Source organism: Garra rufa, chromosome 10, assembly GCF_049309525.1.
Source record: "Garra rufa chromosome 10, GarRuf1.0, whole genome shotgun sequence".
Classification (NCBI taxonomy): domain Eukaryota; kingdom Metazoa; phylum Chordata; class Actinopteri; order Cypriniformes; family Cyprinidae; genus Garra; species Garra rufa.
The window spans coordinates 21,513,762-21,541,760 of record NC_133370.1 but is presented as its reverse complement, the minus strand read 5'-3'; the positions used below and the strand labels follow the sequence as shown (position 1 = coordinate 21,541,760).

The 27,999-nt window shown below is 36.7% G+C and overlaps 1 protein-coding gene across 2 annotated transcripts in view; it reads right to left on the bottom strand.

Moving 5' to 3' along the window:
* slc4a2a (solute carrier family 4 member 2a) overlaps positions 1–15,449 on the bottom strand; it is a 34,379-nt gene extending 18,930 nt beyond the window's left edge. For both annotated transcript variants that reach the window (XM_073849718.1, XM_073849719.1), the window contains exons 1-2: positions 15,260–15,449; positions 8,490–8,649 (exon numbers count right to left, since the gene is read on the bottom strand). In XM_073849718.1, the coding sequence (XP_073705819.1) occupies positions 8,490–8,549 (60 nt within the window). In that variant the 5' untranslated portion in view covers positions 8,550–8,649; positions 15,260–15,449. The remainder of the gene's footprint in view (positions 1–8,489; positions 8,650–15,259) is intronic.
* Between the last annotated feature and the right edge of the window lie 12,550 nt (positions 15,450–27,999).

Here is a 27,999-nt window from a genome sequence, read left to right as displayed (position 1 = left end):
AGACTGAAGCAATGAGAGAGTCATTCAGACATGCATTCTTAGGTTCTTATTTGTGACCATAGACCACAGTCATAAGCAGGATGGGTATATTTGTAGCAATAGCCAAAAATACATTGTATGGGTCAAAATTATAGTTTTTTCTTTTATGACAAAAATCATTAGGATACTAAGTAAAGATCATGCTCCATGAAAATATTTTGTAAATTTCCTACCGTAAATATATCAAAACTTAATTTTTGATTAGTAATATGCATTGCCAAGAACTTCATTTGAACAACTTTAAAGGCGATTTTCTCAATATTTATATTTTTTGCACCCTCAGATTCCAGATTTTCAAATAGTTATTTTTCTGCTAAATATTGTCCTATCCTAACAAACCATACATTGTTGGAAAACTTATTTATAAATCTCTTATGACTGGTTTTGTGGACCAGGGCCACATTTGTACATCACAGGTGAGTTAAAGGGATAGTTCACCCCAAAAATTCTGTCATTACTTACCTTCATGTTGTTCCAAATCCGTAAGACCCTCGTTCATCTTTGGAACACAAATTAAGATATTTTTTATGAAATCGGAGAGCTGTCTGACCCTGCATAGACAGCAATTCAACTGACATGTTTAAGGCCCAGAAAAGTTGTAAGAACATCCTTAAAATAGTCCATGTGACAGTGGTTCAACTGTAATGTTATGAAGCTACAAGGAAAGTTTTTGTGTTCAAAGAAAACAAAAATAATGACTTCATTCAACAATGACGCAGGAGCTGGCACTGTACATGGAACAGAAGAAATTGTTGAATTAAGTCGCTATTTTTTCTTTGCGCACAAAAAGTAGTGTCGTAGCATCACAACATTACAGTTGAACCACTGATGTCACATCAACTACTTTAACAATGTCCTTACTACCTTTCCTGGCCTTGAACATAGTAGTTGCATTGCAGTCTATGCAGTGTCAGAAAGTTCTTGGATTTCATCCAAAATGTCTTATTTGTTTTCCAAAGATGAACGAAGGTCTCACAGGGTTTAAAATTTTTCATTTTTGGGTAACCTACCCTTTTAAACTACAAAGCAAATTTTATACACAGTGGTAATTCAGAGTGTGTTAAATGAAAAGGTTTTTAAAATGATCATAAAATAACCATAACAGATGCATAAAAATAAAAAAACGCTCTTTAAAAATGATTTAAAATGTGTAAATGTAAAATATTTTCAGTTGCTTTACACAATTTATCACCACTGTTTAAATATTCCATAAACAAGCTACTCAGTCCATACTTTAATACTGTAATCATGCATGCAAAAACTTTTTTGGTACAAGGCACAATGATAATGTAATAAAACATGGGCTTAAGGTGCGCCTGGTTAGCCAGCTGGTATATGCTGGAACTACACCTGGATAAAAAAAACTTTCTCCAATGAGTCATTCAAAATTAGTTTTGCATTATGACAAAAGACACCTGTATTTCACAGTTCGCCTTCACCCAATTGTCATGCCATTTCCTGCAACAGCTGATTAATGTATCACATGGCATTTACAGCTCAGCTAATTGGCTAAAATAAAACAGAATTAAGTGCTTATGAGTAAAGACAGCAGATTCCAATTCACACACTTCCAGGGGTCAACAGTCAATAAGGGGGTTGCATTGTTAACCTCCTGGTAACACTTTAGTATAGGGACAATTCTCACTGTTAACAAGTTGCCTATTAACATGCCTATTAATAAAATATTGTCTGTTTATTAGTGCTTAGTAAGCACATATTCTCTATGACCATACATAATAGAATTGGACCTTAAAATAAAGTGTGACCGACCTCCTTTATAGCAAATTAATGACATACACTATATTGCCAAAAGTATTGGGACGCCCCCTTCTAATGAAAAGGTGTGACTACTTTAGTAATTTTGTCATGGAAATGACTAAAGCGGTTAAACCTGTTCGTTAGAAGGGGGTGTCCCAATACTTATGGCAATATAGTGTATCTGTATATATTTATGGATGGTATCTCTCTCTTAGCTCATTTCCTCCTTCCGTGTCTTCTCCCCCGCTGTCTGTGGTATGCTATCCTGAGGATAAACTGAGGCTTGTGGTCATGTGCTTCATTTAATTCAGTGTTATCACAGAGGGGCCTCGCTCAGGGTAAAACTAACATGCCTACAGATACCAAGCTCTGGCACGCACCCGCTCAATCAAGACGCAGCATCCTGTAGCTCATCCCACCAGAGCCACAGAGACTGATTCAGCACTCCAACAGCCATTCACAGAGTCACTCAAGTAGATCATGACTAAAGTCAGGTTAGTGATGCTGAATGAGTCAAGGAGCCAAACGAAGACTTCTATTGAACCATAGAAATCTTGCTGGAATGACACACATTTAGCAAATACCCAGTGAGGCACAATATGCGGTAGTGACCAGCTGATCTTGTCAACCGTTCAGGCAATCAAGACACAAGGTAGCCGCAGTGTATAACCATGGCAACCACATGCTAGGTAGCCCTCAAGAAGAGGAAGTACTGTGATACTAAGTATAGAGCTGATTCCTTGCAGCAGGATCTAATGAGACACTTACTAACACCCCCAGCCTTTGACAGCATCTACCACATTTATAGCCACATCCTCATCCCTTACACGCGCAGTTGTCCTCAAAGGCATAGTTCACCCAAAAATTTAAATTCTGTCGTTAATTACTCACCCTCATGTCGTTCCAAACCCATAAGACCTTCATCTTCGGAACACAAATGAAGATTTTTTTGATGAAATCCAAGAGATAAAGGCCCAGAAATGTAGTACGGACATCAATAAAATAGTCCATGTGCCATCAGTGGTTCAAACTTAATTTTATTAAGCTATGAGAATACTTTTTGTGCACAAAGAAAACAAAAATAATGACCTTGAATGTGTCAGTTGCATTGCTGTCTATGCAGGGTCGAAGGCTCTTGGATTTCATCAAAAATATCTTAATTTGTGTTTCGAAGACAAACGAAGGTCTTATGGGTTTGGGACAACATGAGGGTTTTCACATTTTTGTGTGAACTATACCTTTAAGCTCTTTTTTTAGTTGCAATCCAAATGTATGAAAGGAACAAACACAGGAACTTTTCTGATTGGCTGTTTTGTAATTGATTGTGTCACATCACACCCCACTTTCACGTGTCGTGTCAGACAATTGTTTATTCTGTCAAGGGCACCAAGTCGGGACTGTTATTAGTGCCCTCAGGTGCATGAGGCCCCTGTAAACACACACACACACACACACACACACACACACACACATTCCACCTCCTCAAATCCATCTGTCTCTGATTTGCCTCCAACCCGGGTCAAATACTTTTGATATAACTCAAAGCTTTGTGTTCCTGAATACTGAATCCTCTACACAGGGATTAAAGTTTTGTTCAAAGGATGAAATGTGATGCTTCTGTCACTTCACTTTGCACCTCCATGCGCACAGTGAGAGACTCATATTAACTTACAGTTTCCCACAGAAGTGTCATTGCCTCTGTGAGATCTAAATGAGCGGAAACCTGCAGAATTACGTGATCATTTTACCAGACAGAAAATGACTTCACAGAGAATCCACTGGTGACTTTTATTTGGCTCTTTTATCTCGTCACAAAAAACCCAGATCTTCTGCATAATCTTCAAACACTCTCATGTAATCAGGTATTAAAATTACGTTTAAGGATGTTTTGTTTGACCCACTCTGAGGTAATATTTATTCCAAGAGAAACTTCCTGCGACAATTTCACTTTATGTTTAAAATGATATGATAAACTGATGTCATCCCTAAACAAACAGGGTGTTTCTTCACTAATAGAATGCGACTGCACTGAAAACACATTAAAAATATCTAAATATCCTTAAAAAACAAGATCTTATTACTTGCATAAAATTGATGCACTGTCATGTTTTGTTTTGATAAAGTTTGATGATTAAAAAAAGTACATTTTATTGACTATACTTCACTTATTAATGATTAAACATTATTTCAGTATTTTATGTACACTATCAGTCAAAAGTTTTTGAACAGTAAGGTTTTTTATGTTTTTTAAAGAAGTCTCTACTGCTCACCAAGCCTGAATTTATTTGATGCAAAGTAAGGCAAAAACAGTAAAAATATATAAATATATATATTTGTACTATTTAAAATAACTGTTTTCTCTTTGAATATATTTTAAAATGTAATTTATTCCTGTGATTTCACAGCTGAATTTTAGCATCATTACTACAGTCACATGACCCCTCAGAAATTATTCTAATATTCTGATTTGCTTTAAAAACATTTATTATTATTATTATTATTATTATGTTGAAAACTGTTGAATTTTTTATATATTTCTTTAAAGAATAGAAAGTTCGAAACAACAGCATTTATCTGAAATATAAGTCTTTTGTAACATTTAAATGTCTTTACTATCACTTTTGATCAATTTAAAGCATCCTTGCTAAATAAAAAAATAATTTTTATAACTTCCACTGATCTTTGGATTTTTCTTTTCATCAAAGAATCCTGAAAAAAATCTACTCAACCGTTTTAAATATTGATAATAATAATAAAAACGTTTCTTAAACAGCAAATCAGAATATTAGAATGATTTCTGAAGAAAACTGCTGAAAATTTAGCTTTGATAACAGGAAAAAAATTACATTTTAAAATATATTGAAATAGAAAGAATTTTTTTAAATAGTAAAAATATTTCTCAATATGACTGCTTTAAGAGACTTACTGTTTAGACAATTTTATCAGATAGTGTACTTATGTATATATTTGAAATACAAAAACCTTTTTAGAATAAACAGTTTAAATTTTTTTTTAAATATTATTTAAACAATTAAATTATGTATTTATGCTTAAAAAACATCAGTGGAGTAAAAAGAAGTTGATGTTTAGCTATTCTTACTAAAAAACAAGACAATGTCTGACTTAAGTTAAATAACATTTAAAGTTGTACTAGATGCTTAACAATCATCTACTGTTCAGACGATTACTTAAGGATCTATTATGTAACGTTATTATTCACACTGCAGAATCATCAATAAGAGCTTTTATCAAAGCTTTGTTGGTAGGATTTTTGACTTCTTGAATGTCACTGCTGAGAGCCCCTGTACCCACCATGGGCGTAAGAAGCAAGTATATCAAGCCACACATGGCTCTTTGAGGAGCAAAAAAACCTCCCAGATCAAGGCTAATTGAAATATTACAGTTTTCCAGGGACATATTTAAAAACCAGACACAGTCTGCACAGCACGTTTTCATCACTGCTGTATGGCACAACATGTTCCTCAGACGTAAATTGATTTCTGGGTATGGCACATTAGGTGGCTCTGTCCCCATGGTTACACAAATTGTTTTTAAATTTTATTCAGGTGAATCAGACCTCTGGCAGATCAATAGCAATTGTTTCTCTAAGTGACCCAGACCACTGCTAGAATCTCACCAAATCAGCAGAACAGGTGCTTAATGATGTTCTTAAACACATATACCACACACACGTACACAGCAATCACCCACCGCTGATAATAAACCAAACCAGTGCCCCCAACCTTAGATAACACCTTGGCAGCTATTTACACCACTAGGTGCACTGTGTGCCAAAGAAAACACTAAGTTACGAAACATCTGAGAGCTGAAATCAAATATCTGCTGTTTTCTGAAAGCTTTACCTGATGAAAGGATTAGTTCACTCATGAATTAAAATTACCTGGTAATTTACTTACGCCTATGTCATCCAATATGTGCTTGTTTTTCTTTCTTCAGTCTAAAAAAAATGGAGGTTTTTGAGGAAAATATTCCAGGATTTTTCTCCATAGGATGGACTTCAATGGGGATCAACGGGTTGAAGGTCCAAATTGCAGTTTCAATGCAGCTTCAAAGAGCTCTACACAATTCCAACCAAGGAATAAGCATCTTCACTGCAAAAAATGGCTGATCTTACTTAGTATTTTTGTCTTGTTTCTAGTCAAAATATCTAAAAATTCTTAAATGAAGATGCATTTACTAGATAAGCAAAATGACATCAGATATTTAGTCTTGTTTTAACCCTTAAGCTCTCCTTAAGTAGGTTTTATCTTTACTTTCTTTGGGGTCAGATTGACCCCAAGGATTGAAAGTGTGATTCCATAATGAATTATACATTTTTAATATTATAAACTATATATCATTTTTTTTTCGTTTACTTCTCAACTTTACAGTTCTGCTGAGTTTTCATGGATATTTTGTACTTTTTTACCCATTTACTGCACAATTACTCAACTACGCCACCAAGTGGCTTATAAAAAATTAATTTTTAATAAAAAAATCACCTTAATGATGATCTAAATTTAATCTAAATTGTTTTTGGACATTGCTCTATGTGTTAGGGATACAGTACTGCCATCTACAGGTTAGTGGAAAAACTTTTGAAGATATAGTTAAAGAAAGAAAGTGCAATGACCACATACATCCAGCAGAGGCCCTTAGGGACTAATTTCATTTTCACTTTATTTTTCTTCATGCTTCAACTTCTCCTCACAACTTTATGATATATATTTTGTAATTATATATATTTGAACATTTTAAAATAAATAAAAAATGTGTTTTTTTGTAAAAGCGTAGAATTTTAGTTTTTTAGAATTGCTGAATTTTTGTCTTTCTTCTTTCTTTTATCTGCACTTTTCCCTCTCTTCTCTCTCTTTGTGTGAGTGTGTGGGTGTGTGAGTGGGTGTGGGTGTGGGGGGGAGTGTTTTTTTTTGGGGGGGGGGGGGGGGTGTTTGGGGGGTGCTGTGTGGTGTGTTTGTGTAGAGTTGTGTGTGTGTGTGTGTGTGTTAGGGGCAGGGGCATGGTGTGTGATGTGTTTGTGTAGAGTTGTGTGTGTGGGGGGGGGGGATGTGTGTGAGAGTCAACATGCATGTTCCATGTTGCATTTGTGCTCTAGTACCAGTCTTTCATTTATGTATGAACATTTTCAGATTTATAGCAGATATGTTGATTTTTTTATGCCAATTTCTATATAAATGCTCCCTGTTGCAATTACACACATGTGAGTGTTTGTGAGTGTGTGAGTGTGTGTGTGTGAGAGATAGAAAGTTCGTTCCACTTTGAATTTATGCTGTAGGACCAGGCCTTTATTTAAATGTTAATTATTTTAGATTTAAACTGGATTTACTGCATTTTTTGGACAAACGAAATGAAAAAAAATTGCTTTTTTTACTTTTCCCATTCATTTTCAATGTGGGGTCAATCTGACCCCAAGGAGAGGAAACGGTAAAAAAATTTTTACACACCTTTAGAACAACCGAATTAAGTCCGGATTTTTTTTGTGTTTTTAGATTGATTATTTAGGAAAAGTCACAGAGTCTCATGCCCCTGAGATTAAGGGAACTTTATAAAAAAAAGAAGGAAAACTCCAGTGGGGTCAGCCTGACCCCAAGGAGAGCTTAAGGGTTAAGCTAAATGCACTTTATTTAAAAAAAATTCCCCCTGGAAAATAGTAACATTATCTGCCAATGGGGTATAAACAAGATTATTTTACTTACCCCACCTACAGATCATTTTACTTATTTTAAGCAAAATGCACTTAATTTAGTTTTTAAGATTTTTTTTTCATTCTGACTAGAAACAAGACAAATAAGTACTAAATAAGATAAGCCATTTTGCAGTGTTGCCTAGAGAAATGATCTGTCATTTTCTAAAAAAACAAAAACAAAATTTCTATATTGCACTAGTTTAGCGATGCATGTCTATGACTTCACACATTACAAAATCACATTGGATACACCTGGTTAGTTCTTCATCTGTGTTCTTCAGGTCAAAAAGGCAGGGTAAGGTTAAAAAGGTAAGGTCTCATTTTCTCCTCATACTTCAAAATTGTCTGACATTATTTTACCTTTATCTGTAAAGGGAGTTTGACTTTCTTTCCACATTCACTTTGTAAACATTGGGCCAGTACTTCCGCCTACATCAAGCGTGACCTTTCCTACGTGTGAAGTCTTGGAAGCAGAGCTAGAGCAAAAAAGCATTTGTGATTAAACATTCTATAAATAATTTTTTTTTTTAGAAAATTATCAATTGTTTTGCTAGATAAGACATTTATTCCTCGGCTGGAATCGTGTAGAGACCTTTGAAGCTGCATTGAAACTGCAAATTAGGCTTTTTAGTCCACTGATCCTCATTGAAGTCCACTATATGGAGTAAAATCCTGGAATGTTTTCCTCAAAAACCTTAATTTCTTTTCGACTGAAGAAAGACATGAACATCTTGGATGACATGGGGGTGAGTAAATGAAATAAAAGAGTAAATTAAACAGTTTGAATCAGTATGAAACACTGCCCTGTCCCATAGGAATATGTGTTAAAAAGTAAACAGGGTCCCATTTTACTAATATTTAATTTAATAGAAAAGCAGTGGATTAACACTGATGAAGCTAAACTTACATGTTTTTGCAAAACATATTCCAGTTTAAACATCTTCATAGCCTAAAAAATTAAAAAGCGAATAAGTTAAAGATTACTCACCAAATGCCTCGTCAAGCCTGCGGCAGAAGTGACGTCACTGGCATCCTGAGGGTCACTCATTGCTTATGGTTCAGGTTTGTGGGTGGAGCTGTAAAGTGCGCTGGCTTTAGCCCTTTTCTCTTTCACTCAGACTCAACTGGGAACTTTCGGGCAGCATAACCTGATGTGAAACATGGAAAAAGAAAACAACTGCTTGGTTAAAAGTCCTCAGATAGATGAATACATGTTCACGCAGCAATGTCTTAGAGACAACCTTTATATTTATACTGAGCTTCTGTTTTTTTGTAGCGTTTTGAGAAATGCTACAATGAGAAAGCTCTCGACTTTAAAGAGACTTTAATGGCCATTGAAGTCTGTCTATTAATGATCTTAAAGCCCTAAAGTAAAGATCCATATAGTTAAATAGTAACATAAATGATACATTCTGTGAATAGCTGTACATATATATAGCTGGAAGACTTTTATAGGCCCAATAAATGGAAATATTTTTCTTCCATGTCATTTCACTTGATTATTATGAGAGAAAATTGCAAATAATTTGTACCATTATAACACAAAACATCCTTGTAAACCCAAGGATACAAGGGACTGGAAGGCTACATTTTATCTTCAACTAGATGTTTGTACAGTATGCTTCATTAGAGAGACATCGAGACACTGTATCTGTCTGAGAATCAGTCAAAAACAAGGTCAAAGCTCATATACAATATCACAGTAACAGCATCTCATATAAATTGGGGAAGGCACAGGAAATTCTGTAACATTTCTCAATGGAAAATACCAAAAAAAGAAACCACATCCTTACTCAAATCGATACAGATGTAGGTGTTGTCATATCAGTATGTGAAAGGTCACAGTATTCATTTCCTCCTACAGACCATCAGTAAATTATTTTGTAAATGGAAAAGCATCAGTTGGTCATAATATCATACTTATAAAAGACAAGTCAGCAATGAAGAATCCCAAAACCATATGGCATTTAAAAAAATAGCATTGAAATGCATCTTTAAAAAAAAGAATAATCTATACCTGTGAATGCCTAAATATGAGGACACCAAAAGCATTGCCATTGCAGTCTAAGTGTGCCTGCTCACTCAGCTTATCTGTTTCCCCTGACTCTTTCTTGCAGTTTCCTGTAGCACCCTCCATTCAAAGGTTAAGTAATGTGTGTGACGTTGGTGAAGCATGCACTTGCCTAAACAGTGAACACTCTTTTCAAGGCTGAATAGTTATAATAGCTGGAGTTCATATGCATCGTTTCCTTTATGATTCAGACTTAAATGTCTTTAAAAACAACAAGTAGTAAAAGTAAGTGTCACGATGTAGGCAGGAACACACGAACAACGACGTAATAAAAGACGAATATTTAATAAATCCAACGGAATACAAGCAGACACAGGAACAGCAGGGTAAGACATCCATATAACATTAAAGACCGACAAGAGTACAGGGGAAAACACACACCTTAAATACACAGACTGATTACACATCCAGGTGGAGACAATGAAGGAGGAACCAAACACACACTGAACTGCAGGGGAGAATGGGAGAAACCAACATGAAAGTCCGGGGATGTGACATTACCTCCCCCTCCCGGAAGGCGTGTCCTCACGCCAACAAACAGGAAACAACAAACAGTCTTAGGAGGGGGTTTCGGCGGAGGACGGACTCCCGGGAGGAGGGCACAAGATGGAGTCCAGGGTGGTGACGGAGGGAGGAGCCAAGGATGTGACAGGAATGGGCTGGAGCAGGAGGAGCCAGGTGGGACCCAGAACGCAGCCAAGATGTATTCCCACGGTGGAGCCGATGGAGGGAGGAGCCATGGTGGAGGAAGGGCTGACGACTCCAAGGGGCCGACCGACGGAGGCGGAGCAGGTGGTGGGAGAGCCCGAGGCGGAGACAGAAAGCCGATGATCTTGGGTGACACCGCGGATCCGGAGGGCCAAGGTGGAACTCAAGGCTCTGGCGACCAAGGCGGAGATGGAGAGCCGGAGATCCGCGGCGGAGCCGGAGCGACAGAGGACTCTGAGGCTGGAGGCGATGGTGAGGGATCCTCCAGCCATGACACCGATGGAGACTGGCAGACCCGCGGCGAACCCACCGCACAGATGGTGGACTGAGGGTGAGCAAGGGGACAGACAGTCGACAACGGGGATTCAGGAAGGCTGGGCGGAACCAGCGGAGAATCAGGACTAGGCAGAAGAGGGAGGGTGGGTGGGAAGTCCAGGCAGATAGGTATTTCCATGACACAGTCAATTACATCCCCAAAATCTTGTTCCAGCTCACCCTCAGTGATGGTGCAGTGGGCGGGACTCTCTACCGCCCCTTCTTGCTCGACGCAGCACTCCACCGTCGCAGATGTAGTGGCCGGCTCTCGCACCTGGTCGGATGATATGACCCCATCGGCGCTCCACACTGCTGTCGCTCCGGGCTCGGGCTTTCCGTCTACGATGGGCTCATAATCCGTCGGTCGGGGTGGCTGGCTGGGCTCTGGGTCCGGAGTGGCACTGACGAGATAGTCCTGGGAACAGGCGGGAAACGAAGGTCTGTTTCTCGCCAGTGTCCACTCCACAAACGCGGCGAAATCCGCTCGAGGGCCGTCCTCGGACGACGGCGCTCTGCATGACGCATTGAGGCTAGCATTATAGAACGTACAGAGCGCGTCGTCCGGGTAGCTGGTGGTGTTAGCTACGAGCTGGAACATCAACGTGTATCCCTCGAGTGGTAAATCCCCCTGCTTCAGCCGGAGGAGGATGAGTTCAGGACGGAGGAAGGAATCCATGGGGGAAAACACTACGGAAACAAAAAGACTGAAAAACTGAACGATAAACAAAACGGGGTGGAATACGCAAAAAAAACTGTTTCGGTCGGTCTTTCTGTCACAATGTAGGCAGGAACACACGAACAACGACGTAATAAAAGACGAATATTTAATAAATCCAACGGAATACAAGCAGACAAAGGAACAGCAGGGTAAGACATCCATATAACATTAAAGACCGACAAGAGTACAGGGGAAAACACACACCTTAAATACACAGACTGATTACACATCCAGGTGGAGACAATGAAGGAGGAACCAAACACACACTGAACTGCGGGGGAGAATGGGAGAAACCAACATGAAAGTCCGGGGATGTGACAGTAAGGTTATGTTCAACTGTGACACTAACTGTGTTATGCTAAACTGTGATGTGTTTCCAGCCATGTGTTGATGATATGACCACAATCTGGTGAAGGTGCTCTATTTTCAAACTTACACTTAAACTGAAGCTTTTTACTGTTTATGTTTTTGATGTATCTTTTGTCCTGGTCCTGTAGAACCAATGTCCTGCAGTGTTTAGCTTTAACTTGACCAACTTGGAGGTTGTGAGTAATCTTTAAGACTTTGATTAATTGGTTTCAGGTATTTATTTGGGGTTAGAGCTGAACTCTGCAGGACAGGTCTGCGTAAAGACGAAACTTGCGTATTTAGCTGATTATTGCTGCTGAAAATGATCAATTATTGTCATGTTTTGGGCTGTACTAATCGGTCGGTCCAGGAAAAACATTTAGAGTACTATAGACTGGTAAAGGTTTTAAAAAAAATCGAAGAGTGCAAAAAATTGTCTGAGGAACAAAAGGCATTTGTGGTTGGCCACTGAAATAGAATTTTCAGGTCAAAAATGTTGACACCATTTGTGTTTGTTCTTATTATTTCTGGTTACATAGGTGAAATATTAGGCTAATATCTTAATTATTACTACTCATACGTATCTTCACCACCTAATAATTTTAGTTTGTCTTAGTTAGTTCTGCGCGCTGACGTAACATAGCCCGTGAAACAACAACGACAGCCCCTACGGATGTGGTGTTTATACAAGTGGTACACGGTGAAAAAAACAGACATTAGGACAATATAACGTTGCAATCAAATTAATAATAATATAATAATAACAAATGCGCTCAGGCAGTTTGGTGTGACTTGCCTGGAATGCTACAAAGTCATGAGTCCTGGTTTGAAGTTGTGATTTACAGGTTCAAAAACCTGCCTGGAACGCTGCGTAAGTCCTTCTCTATATGATTTAGCAGCCTTCACACGTTTTTTTCTGTGGTTTAGACAGCATAAATTAGCAAAACAACCTATTCAGTTGTACATTAACCATGCAATCCATGCTATTGTTGACATCCGAGTATTGCCAATATGGCCTCGCATCCGGGTAACTGACCAAATCGTAAAGTCCGTGCAAACCCTTTATAATAATCAGAGCGCATTAGCATCGGTGGTTCTTACGCTAAATTATGCTCATTACAATTAGTTACAGCCTACAGTTTCATAGCTAGCTATGGCATCGTCAAGTAAATGCACTTTACCTGTTATATGGCCATGTAAATCCAAATAAGCTGCTAGAGGGATCGTCCATTCCGGTTGTCAGGTATTTGACAGTAGAGAGGCGTTAGATTTCCCGCGAATGGGCGTGGTCTCAGCGCCAACCTTTGAGAGCGGAGAATAATTTATTTAATCAAGATTTATAAATTTTATTTACTTGGTGGTTTTTTATCATTCAAATTTGTCTGGGTGGTTAATACATCTTTTTGTGTTGTGACAAACTCTTAGAAGATATTTAATACAGCTTTACACAGAACTTTAAAGCAGTAGCACTTATGCTGGATTATCTCCATGTTTGTGTCAGATTTGACCATCATGTTGTCCAGGATGATTTGAGAAGAATCAATAGCCTCTTTAATGGAAGGAAATCTGAAGGGTTCACATGGTAAGTGTCATATATTTGTACAATCTAAAATACTTTACATTTCTTTGCTTTAAACATTTGCTTTATGTGGAGAGTTGACCGTGTTCTAATAACATATAGTTTATTTTATAAAGTTAATTTCTTTTTTCTGTCAAACTCTTGAAACTTTCTTTATATTTCCAAGTTTAAATAAAAATGCCCAAATTTTCAGTTATTGAGGGTTTGCAATTACGTCACGGTTTGGTCAGTTACCCGGATGCGTGGCCATATCGGCGATACTCAGATGTAAACAACAGCATCGACTGCATAGTTAATGCACTACTTAATACATTGTTTTGCTAATTTATACTGTGTAAACAGAGAAAATGTGGGGAAGCTGCTAAATCATACAGAGAAGCAGGAGAAGTGCACAATATTTTGACAAACTAATGTTAATAGGTGGAAAAAAAATACGTACGAGAAGTATTAATTAAGATATTAGCCTAAAATTGTATCTACCTGACCGGAAATGATAAGAACAAACACAAATGCTGTTAGGATTTCTGTTTTGGAAATCCTGGTTCAGTTTGGCCAACCACAAATGCCTTTTGTTTCTCAGTTTTTTGCACTCTTCTCCTTGCTTTGTTATAACTTTTGGCAGTCTATAGTACTACAAATGTTTTTCCTAGTTTAACCGATTAGTACAGCCCAAAACATGACAATAATTGACCATTTACAGCAGCAATAATGAACAAAATATGCAAGTTACCTTTAGTTCAGTGGCATTTTATTTTCTGTGCCACCAATACAGCCATTTGATGATGCGTTGTGAAATGTATTCTCAGACTTTTGTGTCCCACTGTATGTCTGTTCAATAAAGGTGAATGAGGACAGTGATTCAGCAGAGATGTTCCCTAGAGACTACAAGCATCCACAAGGTGAGGCTTACTCTTATGCTGTTGCCGTGCAAACACTAAATTCAGAACTGTGTGATATAAATGATAGTTTCTAGCCAAAAAAAAAACATGCAATAGTGCAGTTTCTTTACAGCATGCAATCACAGGACATTGGCTGTTGCTATGTTATTTGTGCCATTTGCCTGTCTAGTGACAGAAGATGGTCAGAAATAGAAAAAAAATGTCAGGGCCATGTGGACAGGACACATCAACATTTAATTGCTTTATATTTTTGCTAAATGTAGATTCTTATGATTATTTATGCACCTTGCAAGGTGACTTCCATTGCATTTGAGTTGAAACTTTATATATTTCTACTTATAAGTCCATGTATTCCTTAGGAATCAAACCCACAATCTTGATGGTTCCTTGCACCATGCTCTACTGTTTGAACAAGGACTCTAACAGGACAGGTTTGTTAGAAAACGAGTAAAACCTTCAGTATTCTGGTCCAGTAAAAGAATCACTGAGTCATCTAATGCTCTTATTCTGGGCCAAAGTGATTGTTTGTCTGATACCAAGCGTAACTCTAGACCCCTCATCATCCCTGGCCTGGATATACAAAGGATGAAAAAGAGAAAGAGACACATTCCTGACAATCACAGCTCAGTGACAACAAAGAACGAGCCAAAACATTATTACAGTCTGTTCAAGCTATTTTCTAAGCGTATCATTCCTCAACCCCTGATATTGTGGATAAAACTGAGAAATTCCAACAGGAAGCTCCTTCTAAGACAGGAAGGGCTGCAGTTACATTTTCAGCAAAATACAACTCCAAACTCTTTATGTGGCTGCACCAGACCAACAAGCACCAGAAAAACATTAAACCAATGCTAAAACGTACTTTTCTCTTTGAGACATATATTCGAATAACACCTTCATCCATACAATTAAAGTTACGGGTCATCTAAATGGTTAATATTCCTTAAAATATAATCATTCGTGTTCCACAGAGAAAAGTCACACAAGTTTGGAATGATGAGTAAATGACAGAATTTAGAATTCTGTGTGAACTCACTGTCTCTTTAACTAGATCTTGTTGCAGAGAAGGAGAGCACATGCTTAGTTACTAACAGAGAAACACAGAGAGAGACAGACTTACCTCAGAATGCTCACTGCAGGGAGGCTACAGCAGTCATTGTAGTGCGATGGCAAAGACCCACTGAAGCCAATCAGCCACCGAAAGGCAGAAAAAGAAAGAGACACAGAGAGGGAGGAGGGACAGGAGGTGAAAAAAAGGCAGTGATTGGAGAACAGAAAAGCTTTTCTGGAAGTTGAAGCGCACTACCCCTTTCCCCTAACCTCTCTCTGTCGCTGTCCCTCTCTCTCTGTCTGTCACACACACATGCTGTTCACTTCCAACCTTGAGGCTCCCACTGATAGCTGTCCCTCCCCCCTCGATTAAGTTTCCTCCTTTAGCCCTCTGACAAACATGTGACCAAAGGGACATGACTCAACAATACGGCTCTATGGCATTAACTCAAGGAATCATTTAAAAAAGACTGAGATGCACACATCCTAGTGTCTTGTTTGCCACCTACGGATATACTTCATACACAGTTGAAGTCAAAAGTTTAAATACACCTTGCAGAATCTGCAAAATTTTTATAACTATTCTAAGTATTTTACCAAAATAAGAGCCAGGGTGTGAAAACTTTTTGAATTTGAAGTTCAGGGTAAATTTAACTTATTTTGTCTTCTGGGAAACGTATAAGCATCTTCTGTATCTTCTGAAGGGCAGCACTAAAGGAAAAAAATATGATATTCAGGCAAAATAAGAAAAAATGTACACATCTTCATTCTGTTCAAAAGTTTTCACTCCCGACTCTTAATGCATTGTGTTTCCTTCTAAAGCATCAGTGAGCATTTGAACCTTCTGTAATAGTTGCATGTGAGTCCCTCAGTTGTCCTCAGTGTGAAAAGATGGATCTCAAAATCATACAGTCATTGCTGGAAAGGGTTCAAATACACAGAAATGCTGAAAAACCAATTAATCTGTGAGACCTGAAGGATTTTTTCTGAGGCAGCAGGCAGTTTAACTGTTGTTTAACTATCACTAAAAAATCAGGTAACAACACCATATTAAGAATAAAGTGTATGCAAACTTTTAAACAGGCTCTTTTTCATATGTAAACATCTTTAATGTTAAATATTTTATTCAGGTCAGTACTAAATTAAAAATAACATGCATTTTGTATTCTCCCTCTTATTTTGGTAAAATAATTAACATTTGTATGTGAACTTTTGACTTCAACTGCATGTCCATGTATGCTTTTATTAAAGATTGTGCAAAAGTGACAGCTTTGACTTGCATACACGTGAAATCAGCGCTTTAAACAAGTGGTCTGGGTTCAGTATAAGTCAAACTTATTTGACAGCATTTGATGATGCTGATTACCACTCATTTTATTTTGACTAAGAAAAATTAATTCAGACAATATTTAAATTTTAAAATACTGTTTCAATAGTAATGCCATGAGACTTAAAAACAATAGATAACAGGCTAAATAGTCTAGTCAAAACAATGTTTCCAAGCAAGCAAATTCGCATACATGCTCTATCAGTGGAGATACGCTTTATCCTGCTTATGACCTCAACGGCCACTGGACGTTACAAAGTTCTAGTGACAAACTATAGCACAACAGTTTGTGTTTAACTGATTATATGTCCAGCACTGTTCTAGGAAATATCCCTCATATCTTTATTGTTTCCCGAGGTTATACTTGCAAAATGACGTCTTCATAATGCATTTAATCCTTGTCCTGAACATTATGATATAATGGATCACCTGCGATGACGTGAATTCACGGCTGAATTGTTGTGCACTATGCAATCCAGCCACCAGTGCTAGGTTTTAATTTCACATTACAAGCATGCTATTATAAGGGAAAATTATAACCGAACACTGTCATTTCCTGTTTGACCAATGCAGATGTTCTTTTTATAAATACACCTTGATGATTTCAGCAATCACGCCTCGTTACATGGCAGTCGAGGGTTTGGCCGCAAGCTGATTCTGTGTCTGTTTTCTGATTATGGTACTTGTGGGAAACATGGCCCAGCAAAAACCTTTGACAAGTCAAAGCAATATGCTTAAAAAGCTGAAGAAATTATCTAATGTTTCTGCCATTGTAAAATTAATAATGACATTTTTCACATTGGGTGGTCGAATAAAAGCTGAAACTGTAAATTGGAAATATGACATAAGGGAACAAGCAACCGGTGGGCTAATTATGGATAATTATTGCTTTGGGGATAACCATAACCCTGCCAAAACATTTTTTCAGCTCCAGCAGCTGTGGTGGGAGCAGTCGTAAGGAGGGGTTCAGGGTGCTGGGGGGAGTTATTTTTACAGCGACAAATATTTGTTGTTAAGGTCTTCATTTACAAACGGAGATGTTTCAAAAACAAGCCTGCCAATTCCCCTTACTATATTTCTATGTTCAGATGAACACTGCACTGCAAAGTCAAACTGACCTGAAAAAAAAATCAATGGTCTGGAAACTCGAGAGCCATTCATAATGTCTATTTAGTAAGCCAACCTAATAATAAAACCAAGAGAAACAATGTGTACAATGAACAGTACTGTGTTCACTGACCATGTTTACATGCACATCATTTTCCAATTAAGATCTATATTCTGGTTGAGACTTAAAATGCTCTAAAGTTATTGGAATATTCATTATGTAATTGTAATAAGAACCTTTTCTTGATTCTCCTCTTTGGCAAGTAAAGTTGAACAGTAATTTAATCAACATTTAAATTTAATGGAGAAGTTTACTCTCAGAATGAAAGATCTTTCTTTAGTCGAAAGGAAATCAAGGCTTTTGAGCAAAACATTCCAGGATTTTTCTCCATATAGTGGACCTCAATGGTGGCCAATGGGTTGAAGGTCCAAACTGGAGTTTTAATACAGCTTCAAAGTGCTCTACACGACCCCATCTGAGGATTAACCACAAATGATCATCTTGCACTAGCTTAACCTCACATTGCGGCAACCACCCTTTACAAGAAGAGGTAAAACAATGTCAGACGATTCTGAAGTTGGAGGAAAAAATTAGATGAGAAGTTTAATGCCCTACCCTACCTTTTTGAATCAAAGTACACAGACCCATTGATTCCCATTAAGGTCCACTATATGGAGAAAAATCCTGGAATGTTTTCCTCAAAAAAAATTATTTCTTTGCGACTGAGGAAAGAAAGATATCTTGGATGACATGGGGGTGGGTAAATTATCAAGAATGTTTTATTCTGAAAGTGAACTACTTCTTTAATTAAACAAACCCTGGACCTATAGTACTGTTCAGTGTCATATAATGGTTCTTATCCACCTTATTCTTTAACGCAATAGTAAGCCTATGGGTGAGACATCCGGTTCATTAGCAGCTATAGGGAAATAACAAGAACGATAACAGTGTGCAGTAAATGGTAAAACTGTTTGCACTACAAACCAGTGTGTTCATAATGAAGACACACAATATGCGATATGTTTTGTACAGATAAAAATAGCTGGACGCGGATGAGACCAGACCCATAAAATTTACAAATGGCAGAGAAAGGTGCATACTACTATAAACAAAAAAATCAACATACACTCTTAAAAATAAAGGTGCTTCAAAAGGTTCTTTAAGCAATGCCATAGAAGAACCATTTTTGGTTCCACAAAGAACAATTCAATCAAAGGTTCTTAAACATTTCTTGCTTACTTTTTATAATCTGAAGAACCTTATTTGCCACAAAAAACCTTTTGTGAAACAGAAAGGTTCTTCAAATGTTAAAGGGTCTTTATAGAACCATTTAGACAAAAAGGTTCTTCTATGGCATCGTGAAGCACCTTTATTTTTAAAGAGTGTACCTTAGGCTACAACAGAATGTTCACAATTCAACTTTAGTCATTTGCAATTAACCACAACTGTTGTCTAATAAATAAACAAATATAAAATTGCATTGAAAAACAATGACAGAGATAACGCTTAAAATGCTCGGAGGAGATACCATTCAAATTTAAATAGGGTTTAGAATAACAATATCTCTTGTTACCATGGTATTGTGGCTGAAATTGTAATGACCATTGAGCTTTCAGACAAACTGCATTTCAATTAATACGCTTATTTTGACTGTCTCCCTCGGTCTCTTTTTCTTTCACATAGAACTCTGCTGTTCCTTGTCGGACCGATTACTTGTTTGTCTAGTACAGTTTAACTAACGTCAGTGTCTCATTTACCGTCAAATGCATTTGCAGAATGCGTTCAATCAACGCACGTGTCTGTTGAGCAAATGAACTCGCTTCGTGTCATCCAGTCGGTCTGCTCAGTCCCAAAAGCTCAGGAAAACGTGGACATGCGGCATGCAGATGTTTTGCATCCACAAAACCCCGTCTACACGGCAAGCGACACGACAAAACTACGAGACTCACATTATTGCTAATAAAAAAAGAGGGAGATACCAGCACTGCATTATTTACAATTGACATCTTGCTCTTGCAGTGCACGCAGCTCGTTAGCGACGTCGATCCCGCAGACAGTGTTGAGACTGGGTGTGTTAAAAACATGATGACATTTATGAGGCGAACATCAAAGCTCAAATGATTACCGACCTAATCACCTGTCTGGACTTTATCTAACGTTACCATGCTACATGTTAAATAAGCTACAAAAAATATGGCATGAGCTGCACGCTCCGTCAACCTCAGTCAAATATTGACCATGACTAGAATTCACGAAGTTAATGAAACGACCGGTTAAAACAGATCTGAGGGTTGAGCATCAACCACACTACGGTGATACATTAAAAGTAAAAATACATACACATTTTAGCTATGAAATTATACCATACTCACAGTAGAAGAGAGTTTCAGTAAAAGACTACAGTATTCCTGTGGTGCACAGCAAGTCTCACCCACAGAAAAAAAACTCTCACCTGTCATGCAAGAGGTGTCCAGTTTTCCAAATGCTAAATATTTGTGTTAAAAAAGATGATGAATCCCTCTAAGTCAGCTATTAGAAGAGTGAGAGGTGTCAGTCAGATGGAGAGGGAGGTCTCTGCATGCCTTCTCATGAAGAATCAGTCAACTTTTTGTAAAGGGCACTCAAGACCTACTTTATATACAAGTTGTCCTGCACAGTGTGTGTGTGTGTGTGTGTGTGTGTGTGTGTGTGTGTGTGTGTGTGTGTGTGTGTGATTAATTGGTCAGCTTTTAAATCCCTGGGGAAGAAGTGCAAAAGTAGTGGCACAAATATTAACCCACAAATGAACACTTCATTCTGTTCATAACTGTGTTTATCTAATAGTCTAGACTCTTGTTTTTGATGTAAATGTGAGTTTGTGATATTATTCAAGTGAATCTTGATAGTCCTTGTAATTGTAAATGTAAATGCAATTTCAGACTTACAGTTGAAGTCAAAAGTTTGCATACACCTTGCAGAATCTGCAAAATGTTAATTATTTTAGCAAAATAAGAGGGATCATACAAAATGCATGTTATTTTTTTTATGTGGTACTGATCTGAATACGATTTTTCACATAAAAGATGTTTACATATAGTCCACAAGAAAAAGTAATAGCTGAATTTATAAAAATGACCCTGTTCAAAAGTTTACATACACTTGATTCTTAATACTGTGTTGTTACCTAAGTGATCCACAGATTTTTTGGTTTTGTTTTGTTTTGTCCTGAACAGTTCAACAGCTTTGCTGCTTTTCAGAATAATCCAGGTCCCACAAATGATTTTTTTTCAGCATTTTTGTGCATTTGAACATTTTCTAACAATGACTGTATGACTTTGAGATCCATCTTTTCACACTGAGGGACTCATATGCAACGATTACAGAAGGTCCAAATGCTCACTGATGCTCATGAAGGAAAACCATGCATTAAGAGCCAGGGATGTAAACTTTTGAACAGAACAAAGATGTGTCAATTTTTCTTATCTTTCCTACATTTTATATTTTCTTCATTTAGTACTGCCCTTCTGAAATTTCTTCCCAGAAGAAGAAAAAAAGTCAAATTTACCCTGGTCTTCAAATTCAAAAAGTTTTTACCCCCGGCTCTTAATGCATTGTGTTTCCTTCTGGAGCAGCAGTGAGCGTTTGAACCTTCCGTAATAGTTGCACGAATCCCTCAGTTGTCTTTAGTGTGAAAAGATGGATCTCAAAATCAAACCGTTATTGTTGGAAAGGGTTCATATACACAAAATACTGAAAAACCAAAGAATTTGTGGGACAACCAAAGGATTTTTTCTGAGGAACAGTAGGCAGTTTAACTGTTCAGGACAGACAAGGGACTCATTATTTTCTATTATTTTCTCTTGTGGACCATATGTAAACGTCTTTTATGTAAAATATCTTATTTAGGTCAGTACTAAATAAAAAACAACATACATTTTGTATGATCCCTCATATTTTGGTCAAATTTGTAACATTTTGCAGATTCTGCAAGGTGTATGTAAACTTTTGACTTCAACTGTATACGACTGACTTTCTGCTGCAGAACAAAAAAGAAGACATTCTGAAGAATATTTGAACTTTATCTGTACAATTAAAGTCAAAGGGGTCTAAAACAACAATGGACCCAACTGAATTTCAATGTATGAAATTTTGATTTTGAAATTTATACACGAGGGTGTTCATTTTTGGGTGAGATATCCCTTAAATGTTAATATTTACTCAAAACATGCCTGAATAATCTAAACTAAATACTTGTAGCATCAAGCAGCACTTATTTCAAACACACAGCTGTTTACTCACATAGCAAAGCACACAGCTCTAGCTTTAAAATGCATTTGGAGAAAAAATAGACCTCTTATTGTGACCCATTGTGTTTAAAATGTATATTTCAATTCTTAATAAATCACCTAATCGGCTCTTTCCTCTCAAAGTTTATCAATGACAAATGACCGATTGTTTAAACCCAACGTGTGCACTCTACGTCTGACCTATTGCGTATATGGTGACTAATTGTCCCTGCTTACAAAAGTGCACATGTAGCTCTGCCTAAGCAGGTACCTTGTAACTTAAAAGGTCAATTTAGTGAACTTTAGTCAAAAAATGTCAGGGGTCAGTACTAGTCTGAGTTACTATCAGAGTTCTGAACTTATTCAGTGGAGGTACAATTATGACAGATCAGCACATGGTGAACATAAAACATAGTTTGTTTTGCATGAAATCAAGGTCATTTCTTTTGATCTAATCACAATGACAAGAATGGCAAATAAACAAGCTGTTCTTTCCAACACAGACTAATCCTGTGAAAGCAGATGATAATATATAATTAGACCGTACACATGTGAAGAATATTGATGAGAGTGGAGCAGAATGAAAAATGACCAGCCTTTGTGCAGGTGTTCGGTGGGAACAATCGAGTCTTTGCCAGTGTTGTTAATAATTAGGGATCCTGTGACAGAACAGTGTTATGCAAACCTGCTTTGCAAAGATCTGGACAATTAAAGGCTTCTGATTCAGCATAAATAATGGCTTTTTATGCAGAAAGGTGGGACAAATGAAATATTTGAGAGAAGTAAGATATAATTACTCATTTGTTTGAAAGAAAACCAGGAAATATTATGTTTACCAGTATGTTAAACTTTAAATTTAATAGCTTAGCTGTTTGAGAATCGGTTTAGTTTAGCCAAAAATAAAATGTAAAATGCATGCCTGATTTATCTTTTAAGGTTTATATAGTTAGAAAGACATGTTTTGTTGACATTTGAAGACATATTTTAAATTGATGTATACTTACATGGGATTCAGTTTAGAGTTTTATTCAATATGGAGTGGTCATTTGTTTTTACTCACAAAATAATCGTAGCTGACAAAATATGCTTGCAAATTGAAGGAATACATTCAACCAAAATTGAAAATTTGTTTTCACCCTCAAGTCATTCAAAATGAGTTTGTTTCTTCATCAGAACAGATTTGAATAATTAAGCCTTATCCATGAATAATTAAGCATTACATCACTTTTTTTAAGCAGCGAATCCTGCCATCAGAATAAGGCACAATCCGTCAGTTAATGTCTTGTGAAGTGAAAAGCTTTGTTTTTGTAATAACATTTATAACTTACATACTTAACTTTTACTATAGCCCTCTATTCATAATATTGCTTTCTACTGTGAAAAGGTTGACTTATCTGAATCAAGAGAGAAATTTTTGATATTTTTTACTAGTGGGTACAGGAAAATATAGTTAATTTATGTGAGGATAGCAAAATAAAGTAAACTGTAACATATTATGCCAAAAAATTCTTCGTACAGTGGACTACCAGTAAACTGATACAAATTTGGGACCAAAAATTATTCAGACACTTTAACCTGCAACCTTTTTACACCACATACTGAACAAAATTAAGCATTGTTTGGTAATTGGTCAAAAGTATTGATAGATGTGTGAATATTGTCATACTAACAGCTGTCTGAATTTGGGGTTGATTGTAATCCATTACAGTGCCTTGCAAAAGCATTCATACCCTTCATTTTTTTCACATTTTGTTTTGTTGCAGCATTATGTTAAACTGCTTTAAATTAGTTTTTCCCCACATCAGTTTACACTCCATACACCATAATAATGACAAAGCAAAAACCAGATTTGCAAATTTTACAAATGTATCAAAAACAAAACACTGAAATAAGTACATTGCATAAGTATTCATACCCTTATCTCAGTACATAGTTGAAGCACCTTTACAGCCTCAAGTCTTTTTGGGTATGATGTGACAAGCTTTGCACATCTGAATTTGGCAATTATCTGCCATTCTTTGCCTCACCTTTTTACCTCTCAAGCTCTGTCAGCTTGGATGGGGGCTGGCAGACATTTTCTAGAGTCCTAGTTGTTCCAATCGTCTTCCATTATGGATAATGCCTCTGTGAACCTTCAATGCAGCAGATTGTTTTCTGAACTCTTCCCTAGATCATTGCCTTAACGCAGGTCTGTCACTGAGCTCTACAGGCAGTTATCTTGACCTCAGGACTTGGTTTTTGCTCTGATATGCATTTTCAGCTGTTAGACCATTTCTGAGATGTGTGTGCCTTTCTAAATCATACTCATTCAAATGAATTTGCCACAGTTTAACTCCACTCGAAGTGTAGTAACATCTAGAAGCAATATGAATGCTCCTAAACTAAATTTCAAGTGCCCCAGAAAAGGGTATGAATACTTACGCAACGGGACCTTTTCAGTTTTTTATTTTTAATAAATTTGCACAAATGTTACAAACCTATTTTTTGCTTTGCCATTATGGAGTAGGGAGTGTAAATTTATGTGGGAAAAAAGTAATTTGAAGTAGTTTAACATAAGGCAGCAACATAACAAAATGTGAAAAAAAATTTGAAGGAGTATGAATAATTGTATGAATAATTTCGCAAGGCACTGTACATACCTTTCTATCAAAGTTATCTGACATTATCAAGATGAATTTGTTCCAACACAGTTTAACTCTTGAGTTCTTGTCATATTTTATTACCTTTTTCTAAACTATAGTGAATAAAGTGTGATAATGTGAGAAATATTGACTGTGATGTGAGAGGACAACAAGCCATGGACTTTGCCACTGGAAATGGCATTGTTATGGATTATGGACTGGTATTTTAGTCAGAAGTGATGGTTTTAAAATTAAAATGCCTTAATGATAAATTCATTTCTTATACAAACACACAGTTTTTCACTTTACAAGACATCAATAACGGACTGCAGTTGTGTGGATTATGTTTTTATCACCTGTTTGAACACTCATTCTGACGGCACCCATTCACTGCAGAGCATCCTTTGGTGAGAAGTTATGCACTCCTAAATTTCTCCAACTCTGTTGAAATGAACAAACAAACTCATCGACATCTTGGATGGCCTGAGGGTGAGTCAATTTTAAGCAGATTTACATTTTTGGGTGAACAATTCCTCTGTTGTTATGCTGCATCCATGAGGTGAACCACTAGGTGTCAGTAAAAATGTGTGAAGAGTGAAAAAAGCAACTTTCTTGTGTGGAATAATTCCAACACACTGTATTATATGCTCTACGCGAAGTATGCCTATAGCAACGTGCAGTAAATGGTCAAATCTGTGTGGTCTACAAACGAGTGTGTATATAATTAAGATAGCACATTTAAAATAATATGGTAATATTAGTATAAGACAGAGCAATTAGCAATATCAAGCAGCAAAACACAATGTTTTGTACAGCTAAAAATAGCGGGGCTCAGATGAGACCAGAAGCCAGAACCATAAAATTTACAAATGGTGTGCTCTTACAGAAAAATAAGGTGGATACGTTTTTCTCTTTAAAAAATATTTAAATTTATGTAATCAACATGAAATTATCTATATAGAAAGATAATATAAACCCCCAGTCTAATAAATAAATAAACTAAACAATTAACAAATATTGAATTGCCACTCCGTATTCCTTCTCATTATTTAAAAGCTGAGAATGAGGCTTTGTTGAAACTGATCAAAAAAAGGGAAATATTGACATCTGGATTTTTTTCTGTGAGAGAAAAGCCTAAATCTTACACAAGCAGTGGGGCTTTCATAAAAATTAACCCTGGCTTCACATTGTTTATAATTCACAAGCAGAAAGGAAAAACAAAAACAGTAAATTCAATAATAACTCAGCATAAAAAAGAATCAGAAGGGGCTGTTGGGAAAATGACCTGCAGCTTTACTGTGCTAACAGAAGCTTTTGCCTGGAGCTACATGCTAACCTTGTGTGTACAGGGCAAGAATTCAATAAGCAGCAGACAATATTGTTATGAACCTAAATCCAAATACTGTAGCTTACATGATTCTGGGTACCTGGCAAACTTTAATTTAAGAGTAACTATGTCAAGTACTGCATTGAAAAATAATGAACCAAAAAATTAAAAGATACAATTGAAGTCAAAAGTTTACATACACCTTGCAGAATCTGCAAAATGTTAATTATTTGACCAAAATAAGAGGATGCATGCTGTTTTTTATTTGATACTAACCTGAATAAGACTCACATAAAAGACGTTTATAGTCCACAAGAGAAAATAATGGTTGAACTTATAAAAATGACCCCGTTCAAAAGTTTACATCCTCTTGATTCTTAATACTGTGTTGTTACCTGAATGATCGACAGAATGCTCCCCAGAAGACAAAATAACAAAAATTGGCCCTGATCTTCAAATTCAAAAAGTTTACATCATGTTTCCATCTGAAGCATCGGTGAGCTTTTGAACCTTCTGTAATAATTGCATACGAGTCCCTCAGTTGTCCTCAGTGTGAAAAGATGGATCTTAAAATCATACAGTCGTTGTTGGAAAGTACACAAAAATGCAAAAATACACAAAAATGCTGAAAAACCAAAGAATTTGTGGGACAACCAAAGGATTTTTTCTGAAGAACAGCAGACAGTTAAACTGTTCAGGACAAACAAGGGACTCATGAACAACTATCACTAAACAAAAAAACAAAAAAAAAACACAGCTGTTGATCATTCAGGTAACAACGCAGTATAGAATTAAGTGTATGTAAACTTATGAACAGGGTCATTTTTATAAATTAAACTATTATTTTCTCTTGTGAACTATATGTAAACATCTTTTATGTGAAATATGGGTAACACTTTACAATAAGGTTCATTAGTTAACATTAGTTAACCACATTAGTTAACATGAACTAATAATGAGCTGCACTTATACAGCATTTATTAATCTTTGTTCATGTTAATTTCAACATTTACTCATGCATTATTAAAATTTTGTTAACATTAGTTAATGCAGTGTGAACTAACATGAACAAACAATGAACAACTGTATTTCCGTTAACTAACGTTAATGAAGATTAGTAAATACAGTAACAAATGTATTGCTCATGGTTAGTTCATGTTAGTTAGTACATTAACTAATGTTTAACTAATGAACCTTATTGTAAAGTGTTACCGTAATATGTTAGTCAGGTCAGTACAAAATAAAAAACAACATACATTTCACAGAATCTGCAAGGTGTACACAAACTTTTGACTTCAACTGTATATCATTATGCTGTAATATCATGTCGTATACTGAAAAAAAAAAAAAAAGATAATATTCAGACATGCTAGCTAGTGTGAGCGTGTCAGAGGATGTGAAATCATGCAGTGAGAGGAAAGTGATCCCAGCACAATAGAAAGCCCATGTAAATCGTCATTTTCCTCCCTCAGACTTGACAAACCAGCAATTATTGTTTGCATGACAGCTCGACCAGTGTGAGGGCAGGGAGCAAGAGAAGTTATTTTAGTTGCAAACCGGAATAAACCAACCAACCAATGCTCATTGAGAAAATGCAGAGAGAAGGATAAACAAAAAGGATTATTTGTGCACCCTAAAAGAATTCGGACACTTAAACCACAAAGCCCATGCTAAAAACATTTTATGTGTTTGTGTTATTTCCAAATCCCATTGCAAGAGGCCTTAAGGCATTGGACAGCATGACTCACATTAACTTCTTAGCCAATATAAACTTTTTGTCCCACCTCATGCCCCCTAGACTGATATAAGATTTGAGTTTGAATGAAAATATGAGCTGCTCTTATCTGACAAGCCACACTCTATGAGATCCTTAATTACTAGTTGAGTCTTGATGATCTCAGCTTCATGCTCCCACTGCATCTTTTACCACCCAGGCATGACAAGACCACACTCGGAGCACCCAGCCCTAATGCATCCCTTCTCCATTATTAGGACGGCACTCGCTGTTCCCACTATTAATAATTACAGGTTTAAAATATCATGTGTGAATTCTACTACATTAGGAACATGATGACACAGCAGCTCTTCTTAGAGCGCTTTCTGAAAACATCTGTCGTGAAACACAGACGAGATCAGACAGAGCTGCTGATTCGAATCTTCTA